General features: G+C 44.1%; 1 protein-coding gene across 1 annotated transcript in view; it reads left to right on the top strand.

Moving 5' to 3' along the window:
• Positions 1-15995, top strand: part of LOC106573187 (bcl-2-like protein 13) — a 39244-nt gene that overhangs the window by 8306 nt on the left and 14943 nt on the right. The window contains exons 3-6 of the mRNA XM_014147959.2: positions 6958-7065; positions 7229-7385; positions 12933-13005; positions 13711-13839. Coding sequence (XP_014003434.1) covers positions 6958-7065; positions 7229-7385; positions 12933-13005; positions 13711-13839 — 467 coding nt within the window. The remainder of the gene's footprint in view (positions 1-6957; positions 7066-7228; positions 7386-12932; positions 13006-13710; positions 13840-15995) is intronic.

Genomic DNA, 15995 nt, shown 5'->3' on the forward strand with positions numbered 1-15995 from the left:
GATTGTATGATGGCCGGGGTGTTAAGCATATCCCAGTTTTGGTCCCCTAACAGAACACACTCTGAAGATAAACGGGGGGCAATTAATTCACATATGGTATCCAGGGCACAGCTGGGGGCAGAAGGTGGTCTATAGCAAGCAGCAACGGTGAGACTTGTTTCTGGAAAGGTGGAATTTTAAAAGTAGAAGCTCGAACTGTTTGGGCACAGACCTGGATAGCATGACAGAACTCTGCAGGCTGTCTCTGCAGTAGATCGCAACTCCACCCCCTTTGTCAGTTCTATCTTGGTGGAAAATGTTGTAGTTGGGGATGGAAATTTCAGGATTTTTGGTGGCCTTCCTAAGCTAGGATTCAGACATGGCTAGGACATAAGGGTTGGCAGAGTGTGCTAAAGCGGTGAATAAAACAAACTTAGGGAGGAGGCTTCTGATAACATTCATGAAACCAAGGCTTTTACGGTTACAGAAGTCAACAAATGATAGTGCCTGGGGAATAGGAGTGGAACTGGGGGCTACAGGGCCTGGGTTAACCTCTACATCACTAGAGGAACAGAGGAGGAGTAGGATGAGGGTACGGCTAAAGGCTATAAGAACTGGTTGTCTAGTGCGTTGGGGATAGAGAATAAAAGGAGCAGTTTCAACATCTTTCGTCATGATTCATCCAGTTGTTGCATGCAATTTCACGGTATAGCACAACTTTGGTTTTAGCAGTTTTTGTATATTATCATTTTTATTCCCAAAATGTTTTTAGGGGGTTGGCCAATAGGGGGTGATACTATGGTATATCACAGTGTTTTATGAGAATATACCCATGATAGGACAGAGGTTGACATCGTCCAAACCTAGTTGACAGTCACTGACGTTAGGGTGGGAAATGGTTTGATCTACTCAATGGAACCATTACAACCTCCTCCATTAACTAGCGTGACCTGCTCTAACTACGGACGGCGTGACAGCCAAGTAGGAGCAGTAGTCTGGGGTTCTGAAGTCTGCCATGTGCCCCATGTGATTGCATGGTTAAAGAACGAGTCTGACTGTTCCCTATGAAAGGCAAAGACCTTTTTGCTCTGACAGGAAGAGCTGGACCTCCGTATTTCCTGTCGACCGTTTTGTCAGAGGGGGTGGGTAATGTAGAGACGAGTGCCTGATCCCTGCTTTCCGCTTGGCCCACTCCTTGTTCTGACAGCCTGTCGCGTGCAATCCCCGTAGCATTACTCACACGCCACCGGTCAAGAGAAAAGAGATGCGCAGGCCGGACTGCTGAACCAGCACCTAGCCTGGCTGGGAAAACCAACAGCCTCATTGCTTCTCACTGAGTGAGTTAATGTGTGAGCGGCCAGCAGAGGTGTTAAGGGTGAACGAGACGCTTGATGTGTGGAAATTGGCTGATGTACTAGGCATTAGACTGCGTTACCTGGATAAAGAGTCTTGCCTCCCTTTGACCCATCCTTTTCCTAGAAATAAGAACAGTATTTGAGTTCTGCTAGTTGATCAGTTCTATTTAATTCTTGACAATGGACTTGAGCAAACCGTTCTTACTTTCTCTAAGGAGAATTTGCGCTTTGCCCTTGTTTCTGTATTCATTTCATATGTGTTGGCAGATGCCTTGTTTTAGCTGTGCTGCTGGCTTCCAAACAAATGAGAGCAGGAGGAGGCTAGCCTTGGGCCCAGTCAAATAGCTGGCACGTTAACAGCATAGTTGAGTTGACCAAATCCACTTCAGAGGCAGCGTGAACTGACCGAGCATCATCCACAGCGGCCCAATGAAATCTCTCTGTATCACACTCGCCCCCTCCCACGGTCCTTTCTGGCTGAGTGGCTGCTTTGTTTGTTTCCTAACCAGTGAGCGGGCTGGAGAGATGTGGAGGAGTACAGGGAGGGAGGGCTGTGTGTGCTCTGTCATGTGGGTCTCTGCCTGCCCCCAGCAACATGCAATGGATGTTGTGAATAATTCACGTGTGTGTGTGTGTGTGTGTGTGTGAATGAGTGGTGTGCATCTGGGCCTGTAAGCCCGCAATGAGAGCAGAGCGTGTATTGCTAGAGAGAGGAGGAGAAGGTGAGGGAGGAGAGATCAGCTTGAAAAGGGAGTGTGTGTACATTCATTACATGTTTTAATGATATGTACATCTCAGTGCTGTTTGTCCCCTATGGCCTATAGCATACTCTAATGTCAATCCATCCATGCCTGCTCTGTTTGGTAATTGGTGTATATTTAATATCCACACCTGAGGGGCCTACACTCAGCGGAGATGGAGTGCGTTGCTGCTACTTTGCCTTGTAAGTGTGACTGTCATAGTGATGAGCATTGAACAAAGGTTTAACTTTGCTCTGTGTAGATTGGTCTCCATAGAGTACAGTTTTAATTTTTTTGGTACCTTCTAACCTCCCTGTAAACCATTACATAGGCCTACAGCATGTGTACATTTGTGAACTGCAATTATTACACCATACAGTCAGTAACAGAGGTTTTGCACATAACTAATGTTTGCACTGTGCATCTGGCTGACTGAACCATATCACAACTAAATAATGACAAAGAAGAATATTTGATTTTGAATAGATTACTTCAGGAGCATTAAGCCCTACATTAATGAAATAAGGTACAGTGGCTAGCGAAAGTATTCACCCCACTTAGCATTTTTCCTATTTTGTTGCCTTACAACCTGGAATTAAAATGTATTTATTTGGGGGGTTTATATCATTTGATTTACGCAACATGCCTACCACTTTGAAGATGCAAAATATTTTTTATTTTGACACAAACAAGAAATAAGACAAAAAAAACGTAAGCGTGCATAACTATTCACCCACCAAAGTCAATACTTTGTAGAGCCACCTTTTGCAGCAATTACAGCTGCAAGTCTCTTGGTATGTCTCCTATAAGCTTGGCATATGTAGCCACTGTGATTTTTGCCCATTCTTCAAGGCAAAACTGCTCCAGCTCCTTCAAGTTGGATAGGTTCTGCTGGTGTACAGCAATCTTTAAGTCATACCACAGATTCTCAATTGGATTGGTTTCCACTTAAACCACTCGAGTTTTGCTTTAGCAGTATGCTTCGGGTCATTGTCCTGCTGGAAGGTGAACCTCCTCCCCAGTCTCAAATTTCTGAAAGACTGAAACAGGTTTCCCTCAAGAATTTCCCTGTATTTAGCGCCATCCATCATTCCTTCAATTCTGAACAGTTTCCCAGTCCCTGCCAATGAAACGCATCCCCACAGCACGATGCTGCCACCACCATGCTTCACTGTGGGGATGCTGTTCTCGGAGTGATGAGGTGTTGGGTTTGTGCCAGACATGGCATATTCCTTGATGGCCAAAAAGCAACATTTTAGTTTTATCTGACCAGAGTACCTTCTTCCATATGTTTGAGGAGTCACCCACATGCCTTTTGGCGAACACCAAATGTGCCTACTTGTTTTTTTTCTTTAAGCAAGGGCTTTTTTTCTGGACACTCTTCTGTAAAGCCCAGCTCTGTGGAGTGTATGGCTTAAAGTGGTCCTATGGACAGATGCTCCAATCTCTGCTGTGGAGCTTTGTAGCTCCTTCAGGGTTATCTTTGCTGTCTTTGTTGCCTCTGATTAATGCCCTCCTTGCCTGGTCTGTGTGTTTTGGTGGGCGGCCCTCTCTTGGCAGGTTTGTTGTGGTGCCGTATTCTTTCAATTATTAAAAAAATTATTGATTTAATGGTGCTCTGTGGGATGTTCAAAGTTTCCGATATTTTTTTTTTTGTAACCCAACCCTGATCTGTACTTCTCCAACTTTGTCCCTGACCCGTTTGTAGAGCGCCATTGTCATCTTGTAGCTGTTTGCTTCTCCTTAATGCAACCGCTGTGTCAGATTTCATGCGATAATCTGAGTACAGTGCTCAGTCACCAAAACAAGCCATACAGATACCCGCCATGTTGTGGAGTCAACAGAAGTCAGAAGTGGCATTATAAATATTCACTTACCTTTGATCTTCATCGGAATGCACTCCCAGGAATCCCAGTTCCACAATAAATGTTCGTTTTGTTTGGATAAAGTCCATATTTATGTCCAAATACCTCCTTTTTGTTCGTTCAGTTCACTATTCCAAATGCAGAAGGCACATGCACTAAGTCCAGACAAAGTCTAAATAGTTCCATTACAGTTCGTAGAAACATGTCAAATGATGTGACCTGTTCACCGGACGTGCTACCTGTCCCAGACCTGCTGTTTTCAACTCTCTAGAGACAGCAGGAGCGGTAGAGATACTCTCAAAGATCGGCATTGAAAAAGCCAACTGACACTTACTCTTGTGTTCCTGACTTGTTGCACCCTCGACAACTACTATGATTATTTTTATTTGACCATGCTGGTCATTTATGAACATCTTGGCCATGTGCTGTTATAATCTCCACCCGGCACAGCCAGAAGAGGACTGGCCACCCCTCATAGCCTGGATCCTCTCTAGGTTTCTTCCAAGGTTTTGGCCTTTCTAGGGAGTTTTTCCTAGCCACCGTGCTTCTACACCTGCATTGCTTGCTGTTTGGGGTTTTAGGCTGGGTTTCTGTACAGCACTTTGAGATATCAGCTGATGTAAGAAGGGCTATATCAATAGATATGATTTGATATAGAATCAATCTTAGGATGTTTTTATCATAAATCTGCAATAATATTCCAACCAGACAATGCCATTCTAGCTCGCTCTCACGGCCGCGCGCATGTTTGAGCTCATGCCAATTTTCCAGACACACGACTGAATCGGCTCTTATTCTTTTCCCATTCACAGTAGAAGCCTGAAACAAGGTTCTAAAGACTGTTGACATCTAGTGGAAGCATTAGGAAGTGAAAAATGACCCCACAGACACTCTGTATTAGATAGGGAATCACTTGAAAAACTACAAACCTCAGATTTCCCACTTCCTGGTTGGATTTTTCTCAGGTTTTTGCCTGCCATATGAGTTCTGTTATACTCACAGACATCATTCAAACAGTTTTAGAAACGTCAGTGTTTTCTATCCAAATCTACTAATTTATATGCGTATTGTAGCTTTTGTGTCTGAGTAGCAGGCATTTTACTTTGGGCATGTTTTTCATCCAAGCTACTCAATACTGCCCCCCTTTCCTCAAAGTTAAAGGCCAAAACTGGTTAAAGAAAATCTGTGATAAATGAAACTGGTATACTTTCTTTTATTTAAGGACCAAAAAATTGACAACTGTGCCATAGAGGATTCATACATACTTACATACCTACAGTGCATTCGGACAGTATTCACACCCCCTTCACTTTTTCCACATTTAGTTACGTTACAGCCTTATTCTAGAATGGATAAAAAATATTTTAAAAATCCTCATCAAACTAAACACAATACCCCATAATGACAAAGTGAAAACAGGCTTTTAGAAATTTTTGCAAATGTATTCAGACCCTTTGCTATGAGACTTGAAATTGAGCTCGGGTACATCCTTTTTCCATTCATCATCCAACTTGATTGGAGTCCACCTGTGATAAATTCAATTGATTAGACATGATTTTGGAAAAGCACACATCTTTCTATATTAAAAGGTCCCACAGTTGACAGTGCATGTCAGAGCAAAAACCAAGCCATGAGGTCGAAGGAATTGTCCGTAGAGCTCCGAGACAGGATTGTGTCAAGGCACAGATCTGGGGAAGGGTACCACAACATTTCTGGAGCTTTGAAGGTCCCCAAGAACAGTGGCCTCGATCATTCTTAAATAGAAGGGGTTTGGAACCACCAAGACTCTTCCAAGAGCTGGCCGCCCGGCCAAACTGAGCAATCGTGGAAGGTGACCAAGAACCTGATAGTCTCTCTGACAGAGTTCCTCTGTGGAGATGGGTGAACCTTCCAGAAGAACAACCATCTCTGCAGCACTCCACCGATCAGGCCTTTATGGTAGTGGCCAGACGGAAACCACTCCTCAGTAAAAGTCACATGACAGCCCGCTTGGAGTTTTCCTAAAGGACTCTGACCATGAGAAACAAGATTCTCTGGTCTGATGAAACCAAAATTGAGCACTTTGGCCTGAATTCCAAGCGTCATATCTGGAGGGAACCTGCTCAGGACCTCTGACTGGGATGATGGTTCACCTTCCAACAGGACAACGACCCTAAGCACACAGCCAAGACAATGCAGGAGTGGCTTCGGGACAAGTCTCTGAAGTTCCTTGAGTGGCCCAGCCAGAGCCTGAATTGAACCCGATCGAACATCTCTGGAGAGACCTGAAAATAGCTGGGCAGCAACGCTCCCCATCCAACCTGACCGAGCTTGTGAGGATCTGCAGAGAATGGGAGAAACTCACCAAATACAGGTGTGCCAAGCTTGTAGCGTCATACCCCAGAAGACTCTAGGCTGTAATCGCTGCCAAAGGTGCTTCAACAAAGGACTGAGTGAAGGGTCTGAATACTTTATGTAAAAACATTTTTTTTAATACATTTGCATAAATTCAACAAAGCTGTCTTTGCTTTGTCATTATAGGGTGTTGTGTGTAGATTGAGGGGGACAAACGATTTAATCCATTTTAGAATAAGGCTAACTTAACAATGTGGAAGAAGTCAAGGGGTCTAAATACTTTCCAAATGCACTGTACACATAAATATTACAATGTGGCAATATACCCGAGACATGAAACGAATAGGAGGGAAGGCATACAGGCTGTCACCAATTTACTAATGCGCAATTTGGATAATGGAAACCTCAAACCATTACATTTTTATTAGACGCTAGATTTTTGCTGAAGTGTTTCTTTAAAAAAAAAAAAATTGTGCTGGAGTCCAGCTGTTTTTCTCAGCACAAGACCGTTCAGTGGACCATACCGTAGCAGGCAATTGTCTCGTCTGTTTTCTATGACAACTTTCTAAGTGTCGACCAAAAACAATCACTGGAAAAGTGGAAACATGGATAATGATGTCATTGATTCTAAATATGTCACATGTGACTGTTAGCTGAGTAGCAGGGTGTTGTGTTCCCTTCCAGGAGATGACCAGTATGCTGTGGACAGGGAGATGGAGAGAGAGCGGAACAGAGTGATGAAAGGACAGATAGAGGAAGAGCTGAGGCAACTGGAAGATGAGATCTCAGCCTGTAAGAGGATGTGCGCTCACACACACACGCACAGATATTCTATGCCCTCACAACACAGACATCTGAGCATGCTAATAGTTGGGTCTTTCGACTCTCATCACGCTGTGTTTTTTTGTACAACTGGGTCTGGGACTGTTAAAGAAATTAATGGGTGTGTTTGCAGCCTTCTCCAGTACAGGCTTTGACTGCCACATGTCTCCAGTGTTCAGCCCTGCCAACCCAGAGAGCTCCATCGAGGACTGCCTTGCTGCTCTGGGCGACCGGGTGGCCAGAGACCTGGACACACACCTGGCCTCCGCTGTACACACACTCCTTAGTGCGTGAGTGTCTGTTCTGCAGTGTACACCAATGATGATCTATGAATGGACAAAACCATCGATCACGTGGCACCATTCATTTCAATGTGAATACTCGATAGAGCATTTGAAGCCAAGGAGGTTGGTTAAGATGGCGCCTCATGTAGGCAATTTATGTAGGCATAACACGCTCAGTTTGAGCTACTCCAGGAAGTGACCTTGCAGGCTAGCACAGTGTTACCCCTTTCATTGAGTATCAGGGTACTTTTTTATTTATTTAACAAGGCAAGTCAGTTAAGAACAAATTCTTATTTACAGTGACGGCCTACCAAAAGGCCTCCTGCGGGGATATAAAATAAATCAGCAAAAAAAGAAACGTCCTCTCACTGTCAACTGCGTTTATTTTCAGCAAACTTAACCTCTTACATCTAGACGTTCCGCTAGCGGAACACCTGCTCCAATATCCAATGATAGGCGTGGCGCGAATTACAAATTCCTTAAAAATACAAAAACTTCAATTTTTCAAACATGACTATTTCACAGCATTTTAAAGACAAGACTCTCCTTTATCTAACCACACTGTCGGATTTTCAAAAAGGCTTTACAGCGAAAGCAAAACATTAGATTATGTCAGCAGAGTACCAAGCCAGAAATAATCTGCCACCCATTTTTCAAGCTAGCATATAATGTCACAAAAACCCAGAAGACAGCTAAATGCAGCACTAACCTTTGATCTTCATCAGATGACACACCTAGGACATTATGTTATACAATACATGCATGTTTTGTTCAATCAAGTTCATATTTATATCAAAAACCAGCTTTTTACATTAGCATGTGACGTTCAGAACTAGCATACCCCCCGCAAACTTCCGGGGAATTTGCTAACAATTTACTAAATTACTCACGATAAACGTTCACAAAAAGCATAACAATTATTTTAAGAATTATAGATACAGAACTCCTCTATGCACTCGATATGTCCGATTTTAAAATAGCTTTTTGGTGAAAGCACATTTTGCAATATTGCTAAGTACATAGCCCAGCCATCACGGGCTAGCTATTTAGACACCCGGCAAGTTTAGCCTTCACCAAAATCAGATTTACTATTATAAAAGTTTGATTACCTTTTGTTGTCTTCGTCAGAATGCACTCCCAGGACTGCTACTTCAATAACAAATGTTGGTTTGGTCCAAAATAATCCATCGTTATATCCGAATAGCGGCGTTTTGTTCGTGCGTCCCAGACACGATCCGAAATGGTAAATCAGGGTCGCGCGCAATGGCGCAATTCGTGACAAAAAAATCTAAATATTCCATTACCGTACTTCGAAGCATGTCAACCGCTGTTTAAAATCAATTTTTATGCAATTTATCTCGTAAAAAAGCGATAATATTGCGACCGGGAATCTCCTTTTCGGCAAACAGAGGAAAAATCACAAAGACGGGGGCGGCCAGGGCACGCGCCTAAGCCCACAGTCCCTTGATCGGCCACTTGAGAAAGGCGATAATGTGTTTCAGCCTGGGGCTGGGATGACGACATTCAGGTTTTTCCCGGGCTCTGAGCGCCCATGGAAGACGTAGGAAGTGTCACGTTAGAGCAGAGATCCTTTGTAAAAGATAGAGATGGCAAAGAAGTTCAAGAAATGGTCAGACAGGCCACTTCCTGTAAAGGAATCTCTCAGGTTTTGACCTGCCATTTGAGTTCTGTTATACTCACAGACACCATTCAAACAGTTTTAGAAACTTTAGGGTGTTTTCTATCCAAAGCCAATAATTATATGCATATTCTAGTTACTGGGCAGGAGTAGTAACCAGATTAAATCGGGTACGTTTTTTATCCAGCCGTGAAAATACTGCCCCCTAGCCATAACAGGTTAACATGTGTAAATATTTGTATGAACATAGCAAGATTCAACAACTGAGACATAAACTGAACAAGTTCCACAGACGTGACTTACAGAAATGGAATAATGTGTCCCTGAAAAAAAGGGGGGTCAAAATCAAAAGTAAGTCAGTATCTGGTGTGGCCACCAGCTGCATTAGGTACTGCAGTGCATCTCCTCCTCATGGACTGCACCAGATTCTTGCTGTGAGATGTTACTCTACTCTTCCACCAAGGCACCTGCAAGTTCCTGGACATTTCTGGGGGGGAATGGCCCTAGCCCTCACCCTCCAATCCAAAAGGTCCCAGATGTGCTCAATGGGATTGAGATCCGGGCTCTTCTCTGGCCATGGCAGAACACTGACATTCCTGTCTTGCAGAAAATCACGCACAGAACGAGCAGTATGGCTGGTGGCATTGTCATGTTGGAGGGTCATGTCAGGATGAGCCTGCAGGAAGGGTACCACATGAGGGAGGAGGATGTCTTCCCTGTAACACACAGCGTTGAGATTGCCTGAAATGACAACCGCCCCAGACCATGACGGATCCACCGCCTCCAAATTGATCCCGCTCCAAGAGTACAGGCCTCGCTGTAACGCTCATTCCTTCGACGATAAACGCAAATCCGACCATCAGCCCTGGTGAGACACAACCGTGACTCGTCAGTGAAGAGCACTTTTTGCCGGTCTGGTCCAGCGACAGTGGGTTTGTGCCCATAGGCGATGTTGTTGCCGGTGATGTCTGGTGAGGACCTGCCTTACCACATGCCAACAAGCCCTCAGTCCAGCCTCTCTCAGCCTATTGCGGACAGTCTGAGCACTGAAGGAGGGATTGTGTGTTCCTGGTGTTGTTGCCGTCCGCAGGTGTGATGTTCGGATGTACCGATCCTGTGCAGGTGTTGTTACACGTGGTCTGTCACTGCGAGGATGATCAGCTGTCCGTCCTGTAGCGCTGTCTTAGGCGTCTCACAGTACGGACATCGCAATTTATTGCACTTGCCACATCTGCCGTCCTCATGCCTCCTTGCAGCATGCCTCCTTGCAGCATGCCTAAGGCACGTTCACGCAGATGCGCAGGGACCCTGGGCATCTTTCTTTTGGTGTTTTTCTGAGTCAGTAAAAAGGCCTCTTTAGTGGCCTAAGTTTTTACAACTGTGAACTTAATTGCCTACCGTCTGTAAGCTGTTAGTGTCTTAACCACTGTTTTGGGAGTTATTTGGATTGTCTTTGAAAGAGGGACATTTATTTGTGTGTGTGTGTGCACACAGTTGAAGTTGGAAGTTTGCATACACTTCGGTTGGAACATTGGAGACCTCCACAAGTCTGGTTCATCCTTGGGAGCAATTTCCAAACGCTTGAAGGTACCACGCTCATCTGTACAAACAATGGTACACAAGTATGAACACCATGGGACCACGCAGCCGTCATACCACTCAGGAAGGCGACGCATTTTGTCTCCTAGAGATGAACGTACTTTTGTGGGGAAAATGCAAATCATCAATCCCAGAACAACACAAGGTCCTTTGCTGGAGGAAACCGGTACAAAAGTATCTATACCCACAGTAAAACGAGTCACTCGGCAAGGAAGAAGCCACTGCTCCAAAACCGCCATTAAAAATCCAGACTACGGTTTGCAACTGCACATGGGGACAAAGATTGTACTTTTTGGAGAAATGTCCTCTGGTCTGATGAAACAAAAATGTAGCTTTTTGGCCATAATGACCATCGTTATGTTTGGAGGAAAAAGGAGGCTTGCAAGCCGAAGAACACCATCCCAACCGTGAAGCACGGTGGTGGCAGCATCATGTTGTGGGGGTGCTTTGCTGCAGAAGGGACTGATGCGCTTACAAAATGGATGGCATTATGAGGGAGGAAAACTGTGGATATATTGTAGCAACATCTCAAGACATCAGTCAGGAAGTTAAAGCTTGGTCACAAATGGGTCTTCCAAATGGACAATGACCCCAAGCATACTTCCAAAGTTGTGGCAAAATGGCTTAAGGACAACAAAGTCAAGGTATTGGAGTGGCCATCACAAAGCCCTGACCTCAATCCCATAGAAAATGTGTGGGCAGAACTTAAGTGTGTGTGTGTGTGTGTGTGTGTGTGTGTGTGTTTGAGCAAGGAGGCCTACAAACCTGACTCAGTTACACCAGCTCTGTCTGGAGGAATGAGGCAAAATTCAACCAAGTTATTGTGGGAAGCTTGTGGAAGGCTACCCAAAACGTTTGACCCAAGTGAAACAATTTTAAAGGCAATGCTACCAAATACTAATTGAGTGCATGTAAACTTCTGACCCACTGGGGATGTGATGAAAGAAATAAAAGCTGAAGTCATTGTCTACTATTATTCTGACATTTCACATTCTTAAAATAAAGTGGTGATCCTAACTGACCTAAGACAGGTAATTGTTACTAGGATTAAATGTCAGGAATTGTGAAACTCATTTTTATTTTATTTTTTTAATGTATTTGGTTAAGGTGTATTTAAACTTCTTACTTCGACTGTATAAAGACTTGGAGCTAGCTGTTGTACTACTAAATGATCATAACTTACTGTGTGCGACTTTAAAATAAACGGTTCAAAGACATACCGCTGGTGTAAGAGAAGCAATTATTGGTACCAGGATGGTCTTTAAAAAAAAAAAAAAAATGTATCCATGTAGACTGCCATCTTCCCATTCACTATAATGGGGATCCTGTTTTCTGGAAACAATGCCTGCAGTATTGCAGTCTGCCTTGAACTTCATGGCTTCAGTGTGAGGGGTCAGTTCTCCCCTGGTGTACATCTAGCCTAACATTCTCTCATTGTGTGCATGCAGGATGAGTAGCCTGTTGTAGTGTTCACTGTTCACCCTTTTTAAAAGAACAGATTTGGTAAACTCTGTTGCGGTTTTCCCTACGTTGTTGAAACTTGGTAGTTGACCATTTTGGTTGGGAAAAGGCATGCGTGTCAGTGCCTTCAAGAGTCCTTGAATACAGACAGTGCCTGGGTAGCCTCATCAGCATAAATATTTATGCGTCTCTGGCTCACCTGTACTGTAGGCCTAAAGTCAAGGTGGAGTTGATGGTGCCTTTCATACTGTATTATGGAAAGTGTTCCTGTCTAGCAAGTTCAGAACAGCACATGGACCTTTTGTGAAAGGTTGTATTGCATGACTACTTCAGCCTTTTTAAAAAAAAATGTTTTTTTTAATTGTGATTTTAATGATTTATTTATAAAAAATACATTCTAACCTTTTTTAACTAGGCAAGTCAGTTGAGATCAAGTTCCTATTTACAATGACTGTCTACCCCAGCCAAACCTGCATGACGCCGTGCTAATTGTGCGCCGCCCTATGGGACTCCCAATCACGGCCAGATGTGAGAGGCTGGATTCGAACCAGGGACTGTAGTGACGCCTCTTGCACTGAGATGCAGTGCCTTACACCACTGCTCCACTCGGCTCCACTCCCTCTTCTAAGAAACACTCAATATAGGTTTAATAAATGACACCAAACTAGCATATAGGCTTCCGTTTAATTTTCTCAAGTTACAGAAATGTAAGGACATTACTCATATATCACAGGCTAGGAATGTGTTTTTCTAAATTATCTTAATCATATTTATAAACCAGCTTTCTGTGACGCATGCATTTCTCAAGTTACTTTCAAGGTCATTGGCGAATGATCACTGTGTTTGTTTGGCAGCCCTTTGGACTACGAGCGTTTCAGAGAAGCAGCACAAGACGTCTCCTGCCACACGCAGAGCGGCTGGACCAAGGTGAGGGATCTCTCTACTGTTCACCTGCTGTTACTGCCTGACAACCTATTAGGCCTAGTTCAGAAACAACCCTAGCTCTTAGGCCTATGGTGTTTGCAGATCCTAAGGAATCTGATTAGGGATGTGACGATCATGGAATTTGGAATGACAGTTATTTGTCAGCCAATTGACCGCTGTCACCGTATTTATTGTTTTGAATAGCAAAAAAGACACACAAAGGCAACCGAAGACTGGTTTGCTACAACACCTTGCTGAAACGAGCAACAAAGTTTAATCACGTAAGAGTCCATGTTATCACAAACGGACCTCATTTGTATGTCCCGCCTTCAGTCAGCTGTTTAGTCCACAACACAAAACTGTAAAACTAGCTACTTTTCTCTCGTCTCTCCTTATCTGCTGTTAGATATAAGCCAAACTACTTTGTTGCTTTTGGGTAAAGTTTGACGACTTGAAGTTGATTAATAACATTGAATATTTATTTCTTTTTACTGTTATGAAAGATTTTTTTTTTCATGACTATCTTCATTCATTATGGTCGGTTACATGATGCAATTACCGTGCCAGCCCTAAAGCTGATGTGTGGTGGAAGCTCCCCTTAGCCTTTTTGAAAGTCCTGGTGGAACCATCATTTTGATTTTACTCATCCTGGTTCCTTTTGGGTAGTGTCTTGAACTGGGCCTAACACTCTGCCCTCACTGTCCCCAGGTGCTGGTGCCTTTAGTGCTGCTGCAGGCCCTACAGGGAGAAGGACAGATCCTGGCCACCCTGCTTCCTCTGGGGGTCAATTTCCTGGAGGAGGCTGAGGCAGACTACATCATCCGGCAGGGAGGATGGGTGAGTGGACACTGGACAAGGGGAGGGATGGGACGGCGAACAAGCCAAGAATGAACCACTTATTAATATCTTATGCAAAGTTCAAGCAGATTAATGTTTCAGCCTTGACCTGTTTGCGGCTGTTTGTTTTCACAACACTATAGCCAGAGGAGGGCGCCAGAGATCCACTGTACATGTTGGGCTATAAGGGCATTTAGTCACTGTTGAGAGACTGGCTGTAAGGGAATTTCAGAGAAGGAACCAGAGGGAGGGAGACAACGCTTTAGTTTACCTTTCACTCACTTAGCTAATGCAGCTAATTTAGCCTACTCAACAACTTGACTCTGAGTGATGTTATTTATGTTAGCTAGCAGGCTAAGGCTCTCCAACACTGCAACTCTTCCAAGTCAAGGTAAGCATTTTGTGTTTTATTAATGTATTGCCACCGGGGCCTGCTGGTGTAACTATTAAAGTGCTTACTGTACTGTGTGACTGTGGGTTTACTAATGCGTTAGTTCTAGTTTGTTGACTAATGTAATATGGTGACAACAACGTAGGCTGTTTCGTGTTTATGGTATGACGGTTTGGCTTGGAGAGGTTTTTTCACCTGGTCACAGACCGCTGTTGTGATGTGCACTGAAGTCCACAGGCGAAGGGAGGAGGAGAGTGCATAGAAGGAATTATACAATGACAAAAGTGATGACGCTGTATGTGGCTGCAATGAAAGTGAGCTGTGTGATCAGGGGTGTATTCATTCCGCTGATTCTGTTGCAAAACATTTCTTAAACGGAAGCACACGGAACTAAACTGGGAGGGACCTAAGTGAATTTGCCCAAAATAAACTCTTGTTTTAGTTGCAGAATGGAACATTTTGCAACTGTTTGGACTAATGATTACACTCCAGATCAGCTAGATGCAGGCAAGAGTGTGCAAGTCAGTATTGAATTTGTCACACTCTGTCACCTTGATTATTCCAATTTGTCTCAATCTGTGCACCTATGTTATAAACGTTCATTTGTATGGTGGTTTGTAGCAACCTCATGATGGGTATAGGGCAAATGTGAGTATCACGTAGAAGCCTAAACCTATCCATGTTACATTGAACTGGGTGAATGGAATATAAATGAGTCATCCAATGTGCTCTAATGAAAATAATGCCATGCTCATAAAGACAAAACATCCTCCCTAATCTTAAATGGCACCTACCGCCACTGGACATGTAGAAGTGGTTCTGCTGTCAATACAGATACTGTGTAGCCTATTCGTTACAGTAGCAAGCCCTAGGGAAAAGAAAAACACACAAGGTTGTCCTTGTCTTGTGGCGAGAACAAGAATTGCTGTGGGGCAGTAAAGGGATAACATACCATGACCATCTCTGATACAACCTCCCTGACTCACTTCTGCTCCATCACATTATCACTGGGTCCAATCCAGTGTTTGTGTGCTCAGTCCCTTGGCCATACTAACTTTGCCACATTTCCACTGGTATGTCAGGGATGGTCCATAGGCTAGAGCTGGGACCGCAGGGAGAGGGTGGAGTAGAGGGGGTGGGTATGACACGCCAGTGGAAACTCCTCCTGTGGTGTGAAGTTAAAGCTTCATTACTGTCCTTCTGTCACAGCGGTGTGTGTGGCTCCACTTCGCTACAACTGGGTCCCCCTTCTCTCTCTCCACTCCTCCCTCCCTTTGTCTCTCGCTCTCATTTTTTGGGGGGGACTCTTTCTGGGCTCAGGGAAGCACTTACTCTATAGTTGCTGGGTGAGCCAGGTCACAATCAGGTAGGTCATTCATCTTGTGTTTTTTGGTGGTGAGTGTTTGTGTAGAGGACTGTGGGAGAACATTGATCGTAGTTAGTAAGAGACGGTTGGTAGTAGCGGGGGGAATTGAAGAACTCTGGACTGTAGGGAAAGGCTCGCGTCTCCGAATCTGGTTTTAGCTCGTTTGACCGTGATGTGAAGTGTGTGGATATCTGAGTTGACAGTTTGAACACAGTGCCTAGAACACAATAATCCCTAAAGTCCTCTATGACGGAGCATTTAGAACAGAACAGAATGCACCGCACTTTCCCTCCATCTGTCTTGCAACTTTTACAAACGAGGAATTCTCGAACTGCCTCCTGGGTTTATCGCTTATTGAGCGATTTTGATTGGTTGTAGTTATAACTGTAAATCTGATGG

This window comes from Salmo salar, chromosome ssa16 (genome assembly GCF_905237065.1).
Source record: "Salmo salar chromosome ssa16, Ssal_v3.1, whole genome shotgun sequence".
Lineage (NCBI taxonomy): Eukaryota > Metazoa > Chordata > Actinopteri > Salmoniformes > Salmonidae > Salmo > Salmo salar.